At 38.4% G+C, this 16,110-nt stretch overlaps 1 protein-coding gene across 1 annotated transcript; it reads left to right on the top strand.

The window, feature by feature from the left end:
• On the top strand, positions 1–8,906 carry sbk3 (SH3 domain binding kinase family, member 3). The gene is made up of 4 exons (XM_017470535.3): positions 1–415; positions 3,714–3,858; positions 6,083–6,285; positions 7,048–8,906. Exons 1-4 carry the CDS (start codon positions 410–412, stop codon positions 7,819–7,821), a joined length of 1,128 nt encoding a protein of 375 aa, XP_017326024.1. The 5' UTR covers positions 1–409; the 3' UTR covers positions 7,822–8,906.
• The last annotated feature ends 7,204 nt before the right edge of the window (positions 8,907–16,110 follow it).

Raw genomic sequence — 16,110 nt, 5'->3', positions numbered from 1 at the left:
GTCATACAGGGACATGTCATAGCTATGGTGCAGAAAGCAGCCAAGAGTATTTAGAGCGAGAGAGAGAGAGCCAAGCAGTGAAAGGCAGCATGAGCGAATGGGAGAAGTTGTGGGACGGGTAGGGCCTAATGAGACACACAGATCAGCAAGCTAGTGAGTACACCAATCAAAGGCCTATAAAACCGCACACACTCACACACACATGCTGGATGCATGGTGCAACAGACTGGTAGGAGTAGACACTCAGACACTTGTAGTCATTCCAAAACGTAGCTGATAGCTGTACCCTCACGGAGGTCCACTGTACTCACATTTAGATAGTAGACAAGGGTACCATCCTATACAAATGGACAGGACAGAGTGAAGACGTGCAAAGATTTTCTAAGAGAACTTATCTGGCTGTTCAGCCATGTCTGTAAGTAATATTCTCTTTTGCAATTATTTTGCAATAACACTGAGACCTTAGTATTTAAGGGTCTGTCTCCCATTCATTCTTAACCCTTATTTCTATTTGTTGTTTATTTGTTTTAGACAGACTAGGATGGTAGGATTAGAGAAAATCTGCATTAAACACACCAAATGACATTAACCATATTTAATACATGGACATAATTTATTATTATTATTATTATTATTATTATTATTATTATTAGTAGTAGTAGTAGTAGTAGTAGTGATCAGTTTGCAGTCCTAGCCAGTAACCAAGGCTGTATATGAATGAGTGAATTGTTCAAAACTGATCTGAAAGCTTGTAAGTTCCTTTACCTCATATAAAAAGGGTATTTAATAAAACACTAGCATGTGCAGTAGACTTGATGTGAGAAGATAGAAAATGATATATTAATAATTAAATCACAATAATTCTTGCCATACCAAAACATGGCCAAGGTGTTACAAAGGCATCACAGTGTGTATACCGGTGGGACCTGCTGTGCCTTATATTACAGGGACAAAATGCCAGCAGGGTCAGCAGCATGTGATGTTATGACAGGTGCACTAACACAAAAGTGAATGTGACAAAATATAAAGGACACTAACAGTTTCTTGTTGCTTTGATTCTAAACTCTAGCAAGTCTGATTCAGTGCAATGTATTTATTTTCAACCACATTTACACCAGAATCAGAAATGTTTCAGGGTACCAGGATATTTAAGAGATTACCAGATTAGCATTACAACTGCCATGAGGATAAAATCAAATGAACAATAAGGATAGTAAGAATAATCAATCAGAAATGTTTTTTTTTTTAAGTAAACCTTTTCGCAGTGAATAGCCTGCATTAAACACTGCTGAGTATGCATTTCGCTCACTGAAGAGAAGACAGAAGGCAAAATGTTGCTGGAAAAAAAAGTAGTAACAAAAAATGACTACAGACCTTGCAGTGGATCACCAATGAAGATACCTATATCTATAGACATCAGACAGTCATCATCTTGATCACTTTAATTGTCAATTTGACCATTTACATATTTGTAATGTACTAATGTATGATATTTTGTGTAAAGTAGTTCACTGTCTTCTGTTTTCATGTTAATAATTAAAACTAGTTCAAATGCACCGTAAAGGTACTAAAGGTACTTTTGCTTGTCACTGAGGTGGTGATTCTACAGCAGCTGTATTCAAGGGGATGTCTTTCATACCTTTAGTTTATTTCTTTTACCTGGGGGAGTGAATGTTTAATATTTAATAATAATAATAATAATAATAATAATAATAATAATAATAACAGAATCAATTATAATAATACACTTTATTTAGCACTGCTTATATCCTTTTCGCTCAAATTACTTCAAAGTGAACAAAACAAAAGGTAGTCAAACATAAAATAGTAAGATTGGTAGATATGTACAATTAATATAAAAGTACCATTACAGTAAAAGTATGGGACATAGTAACATATAGTTCAATGCTAAAGTTAAAATGTTTTGAGCTATTACTATATTATCTTGTTTTATCAGTAATAGATGGAAACCAGTGAGTGTTTAATGGTAATGTGTTCCAGCGCTTTAGTGCATAAAAATAAAAGGCTGCTTCACCACTCTTTTTAAGTTTCATATGGAGTGGAATATGGAGAAGGCTAGTACTAGATCATCTTAAACCACGAGTTAAGGTAATTATGTTTATCAGACATTCAGAGATGTATGGGGCACTATAACATTAAAAGTTTGAAGAAGTAGTAATAATGTTTTTATTTTAGTTTTAGAGTGATCTAAAACTGATCTAATATGATCTAACAGATCAGTGAGTTTTCGGATCATTTTCTTGGTATCTTGTAATGAGAGCTACAGTCTCACTTTTACTATATTCCTTAAATTATCAATTTTACTAAGTCAGCATCCAGAACTACACCATGCTTCATCACTCCAGTTTTGGTCTGTAGAGCCTGCTTCCAAGTCTGTTTAAGGTACATATCATAACGCTCAGAATTGTGCCTTAAAGCTATTCTACATTCACATTTCCAGGTAAAAGAAACATAAAAGTACAAAAAAATACTCTCTGCATGTGTGGAAGAGCTGTGAAGCTAGTGGAAAGGCATTAACATGCCAAGTTTACCAAGATTCTGGCCTTCCAATAAACTATGCATGAATGTGTATATATATATATATATATATATATATATATATATATATATATATATATATATATACACACACACACACAGACACAGCCATATTAAATATACTGGAATACTGGAAGAAAGTTAGTGATCTAGCTCATTAATAATAATTTAAAAATCCACATGATCTGTAACAAAATGACTCTAACAAATGCTACCATGCCTTGCCAAAAATTCACCTGGCTCTACAGTAAGTTCTGACCTTCCAAAATAAAATGATTAAAAACATATCACTGGAGATCTAGTAATATTAAGGCATATCCATACCAAGTACACTAGAAGATGAGTGATCTAGAATCAGCTTATGAATAAAAGAAAAAAAGTATCTTGATCAATATTGACAGTTTGTGAAGTTTGACCAGGTCAGGCTGATCTTGAATCTTATTTTAGATCTCAGAGATCCAGCTTGCATGGAAAATGCAATGGGTTGCGGGATGTGCATCTACATTTGGCAGTGCATCAAAGGCTACTTCTGGAGACTTCCTATCAACAAGGGAAAAATGGCTTGCATCGCCCACTTCACACAACCTAGCAACGCAGAACACACTTCGTGTCTGCAGTACACACTACAGTCTCCCATAACACTCATTCAAACTCGCTAATAACGAAATACCAGTTAAAGCCATCCAATTAGACAGCATGCTGCTTGTGTGTGGTCTTTGGGGAGCAATGCAGCTGCATAGAGTTATTAGACACTGTAAGGGATATAGCGGCATGGCAAACATCCTTAAATGAACAGTTATCAACCCATATGTATATATACAAAAGACTTCTACTTAGGAAAGGTCAGTGATAAATATAGTCAGGTTTAGACAATGAGTTTTATGTTACATGAAGATTAGAAGAATGTCTGATGACTGTTATGACTATTTTGAGCAGCTGTAAGCATTAATAGTCTACTGCTATTGTGTGTTCCATATTCTCCGCCTGATTGACGGTACAGTGTAGCAAGCCAGTTTACTGACTGACAGGCGGGAAATCCTATATGGGCGTACACACTTAAAGACTGTATGTTTTTTTCCCCCCACGTTGACGTTGTCAGACCAACACCTTCTGAGAACTGACACAGAATATGTGGTGTGTTGCTTTGTTATCAGGACACCGCACGAGATCTGGACGAGCTGTGCTATCTCACAGCTCAGTGTATGACGCCGATGGTGACCTCAGAGCATTTTCGAGTAATCAAGAAGCTTGGAGAGGGGTCATACGGGAAAGTCATGCTGGCTGTGCACAAAAAGAGAGGTTGGTGATACAAGAGAAAACACACCACTTTGTAATTCTTTAAACCAGTGATCACCAACCTTGTTCCTGGAAATCTACCTGGAGACTTTAGTTCCAACTATAATCGTGCCCACCTGACCATCTAATCACTGTCTGAAGAAGTTATTGATCAACTAAAACAGGTGTGTTAGAGTTTGATTGGAGATAAAGCCTACAGGAATGTAGCTCTCAAGGAAGAAGGTTGATGGCCACTGCTTTAGACCATGGGTATTCAAATAAAATTGACAAATGTCCAGTTACATAAAAGATCCTTGCTTTCAAAGGTTTGAATGACTGAATGTTGACAATCAGTTATCTTTTAATGCTTCACCATTAAGGATTAGTTTGTCACTCTAAATAAGACTGTGGGAAGCAGTTGTGTTTTGTTTTTTGTGGTGCTTGGGAGTTAGTTTTTAGTAGCGCCACAGAAACAACAGACGAGGAGTGTTTTCAAGATAGAATAAACAAATACTTCCCTGTGCAATTTGTTTTTGCCGTAAACCTTTTTCAAACAATCCATGATGTCAGTTCAATAATCAGAAGAGAGACGATAAACAAAATTAAAACTCTGTAAACGTCTATCCATGATGTCTTTGAACTATTGTCTTTAGCCCTGTTTCTGGTCTGATGAACAACCTTCAGCTAAAAATGTACATAAATATATGTATTTGGACAAACCTCACCAGAGGATCTGCTACCATGCTGCTTCATGTTTTGAAATCTGCAGGGTGTCACAAAAGTCTCCATATATAGGGGATTATGTTTGCTAGCACCACGTAGGTTGTTCCTTATTCAGTGGATGTTCGTGGACGTCCACTTCTTGGTTTGTCCGCAACACTTCCAGTCTTTTTGAATTTGTTAAATTTGGCAACAGTGTTGTGTGTGTGATGCGCTTGCCATGTTTCCTCTTAAAGTCCATCGCAACCCTGTGACAGATTCCCGATCCAGCCACGAGAATGATTTCAATACGCTCTTCTTTTGTCAAAGGCATTCTTAAAAGCTATCTGAAAAAAAAAAAAGTATGAAAACTTTTGGAAGACATCCGACTTTTGGGATACCCTGTAGAGTTGCTGAACTACAGCTAGTCTTTCATATGTTTATTGTCTCTACTACAGTATATTTTCAAGTAATTCAGTTCAATCTGCTGAAACACTGTGTCAGTTGACCCCTGGTTTAGAGAATATGAAGAGCAAATAAAAGTTGTTTGTTTGAACCTTTGTTTTTTAGGTAACTGAAGTAACTCTCTGTTTTGACCACATAGAGATGAAGCGTACTCTTAGCACAAAATAAAAAAGATCTGAACATTTAATTCATATAGTCATTTAGTCTATTAGGTTTCACAGATGCTTCATCAATAGTGAAACAGTGCATGTTAGGATATTAATAATGCAAAAATAAAAATGTTATCAGTTCAAAAGTCAGTCATTCTTTCTGAATGTCATATAAATACTCTTGTATGTCCATCCCTTGCCTTTAGAACTGCTGAATTGCCTCCAACCTTTTTTTTGTGTGTGTCCTGCTGGATTCAATTGTTGAATCTTCTCAGTTTTAATATTACATATCTGATTGCTTGGTCAGTCTTTGTAATATTCTCTGACACATCTGTTATAACTGCCAGGTCATGCATGCCTTCTTTAAATTGGGTCTGGAGACTGAGAGGCTAGGGGGGCACAGTGACTTAGTGTTTAGCACGTTTGCCTCGGACCTCTGGGGTCGGGGGCTCAAATCCTGCCTCCACCCTGTGTGCACGGAGTTTGGATCCCTGTGCTTCGGGGGTTTCCTCTAGGTACTCCAGTTTCCTCCCCCAGTCCAAAAACATGCATTGTAGGCTGATTGGCATTTCCAAATTGTCTGTAGTGTGTGAATGTGTGTGCGAATGTGTGTGTACCCCACCTTGTGCCCCAAGTTCCCTGGGATAGGCTCTAGGCTCCCCGTGACACTGTGTAGGATAAACAGTATGGAAAATGGAGGGATTGATGAATGGACTGAGAGGGTCATGGCGAAATTTATTCTCAGTTTTGTCTCATGTTTTGGCTATTGTCTTGTTGCAAGATCTCATTTTTACATTTTAGTTTTTAAAGTAAAATGGACAGTAAATCAGATATTTTTCTTCTTTCAGGCAAAAAACTTGGGGTGCTAAATTTCATGACCAGTTGTAAATCATTGTATGATTCAAAGGATAATCTTTGATCTCGTTGATCTCCAGGCACACCTATGGCACTGAAGTTCTTCCCTCGGTGCTCTACAACTCTCCACACCTTTCTGCGTGAATACAACCTCTCCCTCTCCTTCTGCACTCATCCCTCTCTCACACGTGCCCTTGGAATCTTTTTCTCTACGCCATCCCACTATATCTTCGCTCAGCAGGCTGCTCTCTATGGAGATCTCTACGATGCTATTGTGTCAGATGTGAGTTAAACTAAGCATGAATAAAAGCATGAAAGCTAATAGGAGACCACAGTGGCTTAGTGGTTAGCACATCTGCCTTGCACTGCTGGGGATGGGGATTCAATTCCCCAGGTATTCCTCCATGTACTCTGGTTCCCTCCCCCAGTCCAATTGTAGGCTGAATGGCATCTCTAATTTGTCCATATTGTGTGAGTGTGTGTGCAATTGTGCCCTGCGATGGGTTGGTGCCCCGTCCAGGTTATCCCCCGCCTTGTGCCCCAAGTCCCCTGGGATAGGCTCCAAGAAATGAAAATGGATGGATGGATGGATGGATGGACATGAAAGCTAGTTGTGTGTAATTTAGACTCTGCTCAGACTCAGGTTGCATTTTGTTTCGCTTATTTGCAAATTCTCCTTAAGCATACCCTAAGACATGTGGAGATGAGTTAGTGTTCTGATGTTTTCTAACACAGATATACCGCATCTAAAATATCACATTTAAGATTGACATTAGACACATACTGTAGTGATGTAATTACATTAAGATGAATAGCAGCGCTGAAAAGTTTCTTCAGGGAAGATAGAGGCCAAGGCATGCACAGGCATATGCGCACGGTACATGTGTTCTTCCACCACAGCAAAAACACCTGGTCCTGTCCAGAGACACTAGTACTAAACAGAGGCCATACAGAATATTGAATTTCCAGGATTTCTCTAGCTGAATTTTTTATCTGTTCCTCTCATTTTATGCATTGCTTACTCTCTCTCTCACTCTCTCTCTAGATGGGGGTGAGTGAGGTGCAGGCTCAGAGTGTGATGTCCCAGTTAAGTGGTGCTGTGTCTTACTTGCACTCCCTGGGCTTTGTGCACCGTGACATTAAACCAGAGAACGTGTTCCTGTGTGCTCCAAACTGCCGCTGGGTCAAACTAGGTGACTTTGGTCTCGTACGTCCTCACGGAACCCAAGTGCGTGCTGTCTGGTACGAATCCCCTTTCTGCGTGCCTGAGGTTGAACAGGCCAAGAGCAAGACAAGAAAAAATGCAGTAAACCAGCAGAAAGAGGAGACAGAAGATATCTGGATGCCAGTGGAGCCCAGTTTGGACAGTTGGGCCCTCGGGATCCTCACATATTGTCTGCTGACCAGTTGTTTCCCATGGGAGGAGAGCACATCAGATGACCCAGGTTACCACCAATTCTGTAACTGGTTCAACAACATTAAAGGAAAGGAGGAGAGTGAAATGGGACAGAACAAGCAAACTGATAGCAAGAAGAGAGGAAGGGACACTGGAGGGGACGAGGCAGCAGTGGCCGTACCTTCTCAATTTGAATCTTTAAGCACTTTAGCTCTCACTTTGCTCAGGAGACTACTGCACCCACTGCCCTGTCACCGCGCCATGCCTGATGAGATCCTCTCCTACCTTGGGGGACCCTGGCTTTTGAAAACAGAGAAAGAAGAGAAGAGGAGACTGCAGGAGGCACAGGAGGAAGCCAGAAAGATACTAGGTGGAGGAGGAGTGGAGAAAGACATAGAGATGGAAAGGAAAAGGGAGAGATAGAATGAGGGAAGCTGCTGTCCAAAAATATATTTTATACTGACAAGTGCTTATAGTTTGGAATATAGTTTCGTCATCATACTGTGGTGTGACTGTTTTGTATATGAGTGAGACATGCTGATATATAAATATACGTATAATGATATAAAAATATGAATATACATTATAATCAGATGGTTTATGGAAATGCACTCTGCAGAGTTGCTATGGCAACTATGTACTAATTCTATGTACTAATTAATTGCAGTAACACTCAATTTAGGTGATCCATTTCCTCGCACCGCCAGGGTTGGGGGATCAAATCCTGTCTCTGCCCTGTGTGCATGGTGTTTGCATGTTCTCCTCGTGCTTTGGGGGTTTCCTCCACAAGTCCAAAAACATGCATTGTGATTGGCATTTCCAAATTGTCCCTAGTACGTGAATGGGTGGGTGAGTGTATGTGTGTCCACCGTCTTGTGCCCCGAGTTACCTGGGATAGGGTCCAGGCTCCCCGTGACCCTTTGTAGGGTGAACGTTATAGAAAATGGATGGATGGATGGATGACATGTTGACATTTGGATGTTATATGATGTTCAAAAAGTGTATAACCTCACGCATGCTGAAATTGCACAAGCTTGTTATTCTCTCTAAAATACTGCAAAGGAACTGACGGATACACCACCTTCCATGCACACCAGATAAACAATAAAAATATGACTATGGCAGGAAACATAATAAGCGTGTTAATAGTGAGGAATTTACAAGCATGCTTAACATGTAAACTGACTCTAATAGGGTTCCTGCTGTAGACACCATTGCTGAGTGCAGCTAATCTAGAATTACTGAAACAATCAAAGACAATGTCTATTTTTAATTATGCAATTTTAATATACCTGAGAATTTTGAGATGTCTAAAAAAAAAAGAGAGAGATTTATTTTATATTTTCCTGAACAGGTACAGACTTCTCAGATAAGCTTGTAGTGAAAAACCTGTTTAATTCTGAGTGTAGCAACTGTGAGTTTGTTATTAAATGTTTGATGTATGGAGTGCAACTTCATTTACTGTATGTCGACAATGTCTGAGGTGAAATGTTCTAATAAAAAGGTTTTTCTTATTTGGCACTGTCACGTATGATTAAACACTACCATTATAAATTCAAATCACTATAAAAAAATTTTTTTTAAAAAAATAGTCCATGAACACATGAAAGACAAATCCTGTCTAGGACAATGTGTGACAAAATGTTACTAAACACAGCTACGCAGCCAAGGTATCAGATTAATGTTGCTCAGGGATTTAGTGGCTCATTTCAGACATGTGAAACCAAGTCCAATTCCTCAATTCCTGGCCTCAATCCATCAAGCTACATATTCAAGCTAAACTCACATCCTGTCCTTTCCCAAAAGCCGGTGACTCCATTACGCAATTTTGTTGTTGTTGTTGTTTTTCAGAAACAATGTTTTTCTTTTTACAGATAATTTCTTGATTCTGAACCAAGCTCTTTTGGCAGTGTCTCTCCATCAGTGCTGCAGTTCAATGAGAGTTGCACAGCAAGCCTCGGTGGAGTCTCTTCTAGAAATAGTAACAGCCCCATCTAACACTGTCTAACACATCAGCACCTCGTACTGTCCTGCCCTGCACTCCCTCACACTGTCACAACCGTCTGCTTTTCCAGCTCACTCCCTCCTTCATTCTTTCATGCACTCATTTATTCACGTCTCTTCATTGCTCACACGGAGCATGGAGAACTGTCAGTTCAGTGCAGTTAACTAATGCTTCAGTCCAGAGCAAACCACAAATCTCAGAGGTCAAATCAACAGGCATTACTTCTCTCTCACTCTTTCTCTCTTTCCACGCTACCATTTAACAATGATCTTTCATTTAACAATGATCTTTCATATATATATATATATATATATATATATATATATATATATATATATATATATATATATATATATATATATATATATATATATATAACTAAATAACTTGTGTTTCTACATTTTAAACAAAAGGTTATTTTGTTACGAGGACCTCCAACCCCCAAGTTGTGTTTCCATAAACATTGTGTATATTTGTAATACTTGAGATATTTAATTAATATATTTCACTATGTTCCCAGAAACACTGGAATACACTGGAAAACACACACACAGGTAGAAATGCCAGTACTGTCATCATGGTCTGTGAATTCTGGCTCTGACAGTTCCTCAGGGCCAAAATCTCACTCATGCCATGTTTTCAAATGAATTTTATGGGATACATTACACAAGCGCTTCCCCCTTTAAGTTCAGACTTCCAAAGAGGCTTCAGCAGTATGTGTCTCTTTTAACGACAGTTTCTTTTATAGATCCAGTTACAGTCCCGTGAAAAAGTATTTTCCCCATCCTGATTTTTATTTTATAATATTTTATTATATTTACTTTATTATATTTATAAAAACATTTCCTGTTTTTATACCTCATACTAAATTGTTTCAGAAATTAAAACAGACTCTAAGATCAAACAAAGGCAACCTGAGTAAACACAAAATATAGTTTTTAAAATGATAATGTTATTTATTGAAGCAAAAAAAGTTATCCAATACTAACTGAGCCTGTGTGAAAATGTATTTGCCCCCGTAGTTAGCATTTATAGTCATTGGCTGAATGAGAGAAGAAAAGACCTTCGAAAATTGTAATGAGAATCAAACAAACATGTAAAATGTAAACATGACTTTAACGTGTAATTTTTTTATCTTGGGAATGTAATTAAGTAAGTGTACAAGTATTCGGTTTCAATGACACTCAAGTAAAATGGTGCACTTATATAGCGCTTTTATCCAAAGCACTTTACATTGAGTCTCATTCACCCATTCACACACACTCACACACAAATGGTAGCAAAGCTGCCATGCAAGGCTCTAGCTTTCCATCGGGGGCAGCTTGGGGTTCAGTGTCTTGCCCAAGGACACTTCGGTATGTAGAGTCATGTGGGCCGGGAATTGAACCGCCAACCATACGATTAGTGGACAACCCGCTCTACCACTAGAACCACAGCCGCCCCAAGTAAAGTATTAATACACCAAATTAATACTTAAAGTATAGTAATGAAATAGAATTACCCAATAATCTCTACACCTGTTAGAGGACCATCACTCTGATTTTAAAATCTTGGCAAGTAAGAACTCTTGAGAAACCCTTTTTGTGTAGTGTTGAGCAGTTTAACAATGAAGGCGCAACAGTTGCTCTCTGGCAGTTCATTGATTTGGACACTCAGCTGCACGGTCACTGAACAACACTTTGACCACTGAACCTTCACTGGCCCTAAACTATAAATTGTATTGTATGTGCTAAAGCTTTTGGAAACTCATTGTGCTGCATTGCCACAGTGAGAAGTTCTCTAGAGCTAGATCTCTCTAGGCAAGATCAAAAAGTATTATCACCACTGGAGATCAGACCTCAGTAGGTGATTACTGGACATCCATAGGACATCCAAAGATCTAAAGATGTCACCTGTTATACATCAAATTTGGGATGTAATTGAATGTCATTTAAATTGGTTATATTTAACTTTCAGCTATATTTAACATTCACAAGCTTAATGCAGCTTGGATGATCACTTAAGCCCTTAAAATTACATTCCTCAATCTGGTAACAGCACACTTTTCCTATTTGGTTTTCTATAGTTACTATACTATATAATATGCTGTAGGATGAATAACTGAATAATAAGATGAGAATTACATACAACAGCGGTCTCATTTTTGTCCTTTCCTTTCCTTATATGGTCATTGTTTCCTATACTTAATACGTTGATAATGTTTTTTATTATTATTGGACGTTGAACAGCTTGTGAAAAACCAAGCACATCTCTCAATTAAGTATCCAGAAAATGTGTCATGCTATTACACTCTGCCTCCTCAGAGATGCCATGGATTCGAATACTATCTCTGTGAGACAGGCGCTCTTGGTCAGTTAGCTTAGCTTCCATGTCTGCTTTTGGAGGTGTAAAGGCTGTTGCTACTTGGTTCATGGTTTCTACTTCGGTAGTCCACCCTTCTGCTTCTTCTAATCTCTTTTACTTAGTTCATGGTTAATGTCAGTTCACTGTTGTTTGTTAGCATATCTGAAGTCCCTGAGTTTGTTTGCAGGATAACCTGAAATTTGGCCTGGAAAGCTGTTTCAGCTATGTTGTAGTGTCTTATCGTCAAAGTTTTCAGTTGTAGACATGTTTTCTAGAAACCTCTTTAATCCTTATTTAAAAATAGATCTTGATGTTTTACTCGATGCCTTTTTGAAGCTTGTTTCCCATAATTGTTACTGCTATCTAAATATATCTGAATGAACTGAAAGTCCCCTTTTTGAATTGTTTTCACCTGTTACATGTTATCCCTGACTTGTTTGTCTATTTATACCTCCTGTGTTGCCAAAGTATTGCACCAGTCACATTGAGATCCAAACCTCTGCATATGTTCAGTCATTCTCTGGTTTTGCCATCTTCCTGCTTGTCTAGACTTTGTTATGAATAAACCTTTGATAACCATAGATGCTGTGATTTGAGCTCTGCCTGGTGTGCTGTTGGATTAGCTCTATCAAAGACGTTTATGATATGCACTTATGGTCTGCACTTCTTCCTCAAACATACACACAAATGTTACAGATGCAAATAAATGATATGCTAACATTAATAATGTTGGTGAATAAAAGAACAATGCTCTGAGGACTAGAGACAAGATGGATGACAAAGAATAAGATATATACAGTGTGTGTGTGTGAATGCATGCAAGCCAAAAACAAGTGTATGTGTTAGGGTTGTTCTACAAACCATGGCCAAAATTCACAGGCAGGAATCACAATCAAATACAAAGCCATGTGGAGTATTTGGCAGAAGTAGATGGACACCTGACTTTCACACCCATTTCTTGGTCTTCCCCAAGCAATTGCCACAAGTTTGAAGTACACAGCTGTATAGGATATCTTTGCATGCTGTAGCATTACAATTTCCCTTCACTGGAATGAAGGGGCCCAAACCTGCATGAATGTGTCCCTGTGCACAAAGCAAGGTCCATATAGATATGGTTTGCCAAGTTTGGAGAGAAAGAACTTGAGTGTCCTGCACAGAGCCCTGACCTCAACCCCACTAAACAACTTTGGGATGAACTGGAATGCCAACTGTGCCCCAGTGCCTGACCTCCCTAATGCTCTTGGAATAAATCCCCACAGCCACATTCCAAAATCTAGTGGAAATCCTTCCCCGAAGAGTAGAGGTTATTATAACATTAAAAATTGGACAAACTATGGAATGGGATGTTCAAAAAGCCCATGGGTGTAATGGTCAGGTGTCCACAAACTTTTGGCCATATGGTGTACATACTCTAAAACAGACAAGATAGAGCCTGAACACAGCATAACTTGGGAAGTGAGGAAACTAGGAAGTACTAGAGAAGAGTAAGACTAATCTACAGTAATGCTTGCTCATTATGACTAATCAATCTCTTTCATCTACCTGCAATTCCACATATAGTTGATTTCAGTTTTAATTGTAAATAATTATAACTGCACCCTTAGAAAAAGCATTCTTCAAGAGTTCTTTACAGGGTATTTTCTGCAGTTAAGGCTTTTTGGTTTCCTTACAGGGCTCTTAAAGGTATTGTTTGGAACCCTTTCTGATAGGGACACACACTGTTGTAGGATACTATGTAGAATCCTTAAGGGTTTCCCCACAGGGATAACCAATGGACCCTTAAAGATTCTAGATTTAAATGTAATATTTTTAAACTACTTTTTCCCTGAGGATATTCTTATCTACTAGCTACAGTGGCCCATACCTGGTCTATTGGTGGTCAAAGGCAACAACGTCGCTATATTATCAAATTAAAGAAACATGCTGAGACAAATTACAAGGGCTGGACAGTACAGAGATCAAGCCTCTGTGACAATACTCAATAAAGCTAACTGTAAATGAGTTCAGATGTAATGTACTGTTTATTACTGAAGACTCAGGTTAGTTGAAAGAATTTAAAAATCAACACCCTGAGTGCGCTCTCTACGTGCATTTATTATATCTGTCTAGAAGCTGTATGTTCTCTTTTGCTACTGAGATGTGAATAATTCTTAATAATTCCTTTATGTGAATAATTCTAATATTATGGTAAATGAATCTTCTTCAACTTCTAAGATTGTATTATTTACAGCTTGATAGCTTTGAGACATGTGTAGACATACTAAATACTAGCACTTTTACACCGTACTTACAAGAAATGTGAGCAGGAATAGGTGATTGCTAAAGAGAGGTTAGCTATGTGCTCCTCTGGGTCTGAGAAGCAGCTTCACAGGTGGTGGGAAATAAATATGGCTGTCACCAATAAACAACACTGGAGATGATCTAGTGTTTACAACCTGGCATGTAACAAAAAAAGAAGAACAAGGCAGCTCGTTCATGCCACACTGTGCTACTGGTTTGTGCTAGGTACTGCTGAATCCATCCGTCAATGTCTTGTCGGCTCTTCTGTGCACTGCCTGCTCTAGTGCTGCTCTGTGCAATAATGTGTCACGTGCATGTGTAGTTTTATAAATGGCTCTGCAGGAAGAGCAAGCAAAATGGCATTTGGGTCTGGGTTTTGTAGGTTATGTATAGATCAGGTTTTTGGTACTAAATAGAGTCGCCTAATAAATCCAGAGAGATGAAGGGTCCACTTAAAATCACTTTCTTATAAACTACCTGAGACTTATAATAAGTAAACATTGTTGTGAAGCATAAATGGGTAACATGATCTGTTTCAGAGAATAAAAATCATGGATCTCACATTTGGGGGCCAGGACTGATTTATCAAGGAAGAGACTAGTTGAGCTTACTCATTATCATTCTCTCAGAGTTAGAAAGATCTGGCTTAGACTTTTTTTTGTCAATGACTCGTGCTGATCCCTGGTGTTCAGAGTGTGTAACTGAAGAGTTTATTACACAAGCGCTTCCCCCCTTTAGGTTCGGACTTCCAAAAAGGCTTCAGTAGTATGTGTCTCTTTTAACTACAGTTTCTTTTTAATAGAGCCAATTATAGTGCTGTGAAAAAGAATTTGCCTGATTTTTTCTGTTTTTGTGTATATCTCATACTAAACTGTTTCAGAAATTAAAACAAAATCTAAGATCACACAAAGGCAACCTGAGTAAACACAACATACAATTTTTAAATGATAATGTTATTTACTGAAGCAAAAAAAGTTACACAGTAGCAGCTGGGCCTGTGTGAAAATGTATTTGCCCCTGTAGTTACTAATTCCCCAAATCTATGAAACTGCATTTATAATGGGATTCAGCTGGAGTAGACACAACCAGGCCTGATTACTGCAAACCCTGTTCAATCAAATCAACACTTAAATAGAATGTTTTCAACACCATGAACTTGGTTAAAAGGTCTTACCCAGTAACTGTCGTGTAATCAAAGATTGGAGATGGATGCAAGTGCAATTAAAGTATTTAATAAGAAGCAGGAAGACATATCCAAAATTTAGGGCAATGTCATAAAAAGTTATTAGGCAAGGGTCAGGCAGTCGGCAAACGGACATAAACAGGGCTTGGACGAGAATCGAGAAACATGAGGACAAAACAGCATCAAAACCATGAAATGTGGAACAAGGACCAAAAGTCTTAGTACAGGTCTGTCGGAAAACGCAGAAACACACAGTCCTTTGCACAGAACAAAGACACACAGGGTTTTTAAATATACAAACTAATCTAAGGGGATAACACAAAACAGCTAAGACATTAGGAAGGAGCTTATTACCTAACAGGGGCGGAGACAGGACAGAAACCAAAACAAAACACGTGTCACAGTCAACAGTCAATGAAAACCCGGAAGCGTTCACTGTCATGCTTCGTGCAGTTCATGCTCCGGCACTCAGCGTGAGGGGACAATCCATGACAGTAACACATTATGCCAAAGTTGAATGAAATCCCAGAAATGATGAGGAAGAAGGTGATTGAAATACATCAGTCTGGGAAGGGTTACAAAGCTATTTTAAAGGCTCTGTGACTCCAAATAACCACAGTGAGAGCCATTATCTCCAAATGGAAAAACTCAGCACAGTAGTGAACCTTCCCAGAAGTGGCCGACCTTCCAAGATCAGAAGCGTTCAGTTGCAGTTATTGCTGCTAAAGGTGGCATAACCAGATTTTAATTTTAAGCAGGCAATTAGTTTTACACATTGGTGAAAGGTGTTGGTGTTTTTTTTTGCTTCAATTAAAAAATTTGAAATACATAAAAACTATATTCTGTGTTTACTCAGTTTGCCTTTGTTTTATGTTACATTTGAAGATCTAAAACACTATTT

Source organism: Ictalurus punctatus, chromosome 1 (assembly GCF_001660625.3).
Source record: "Ictalurus punctatus breed USDA103 chromosome 1, Coco_2.0, whole genome shotgun sequence".
Lineage (NCBI taxonomy): Eukaryota > Metazoa > Chordata > Actinopteri > Siluriformes > Ictaluridae > Ictalurus > Ictalurus punctatus.
Note: the sequence above shows the minus strand (reverse complement) of the source record. Positions and strands in the feature narration are given on the sequence as shown.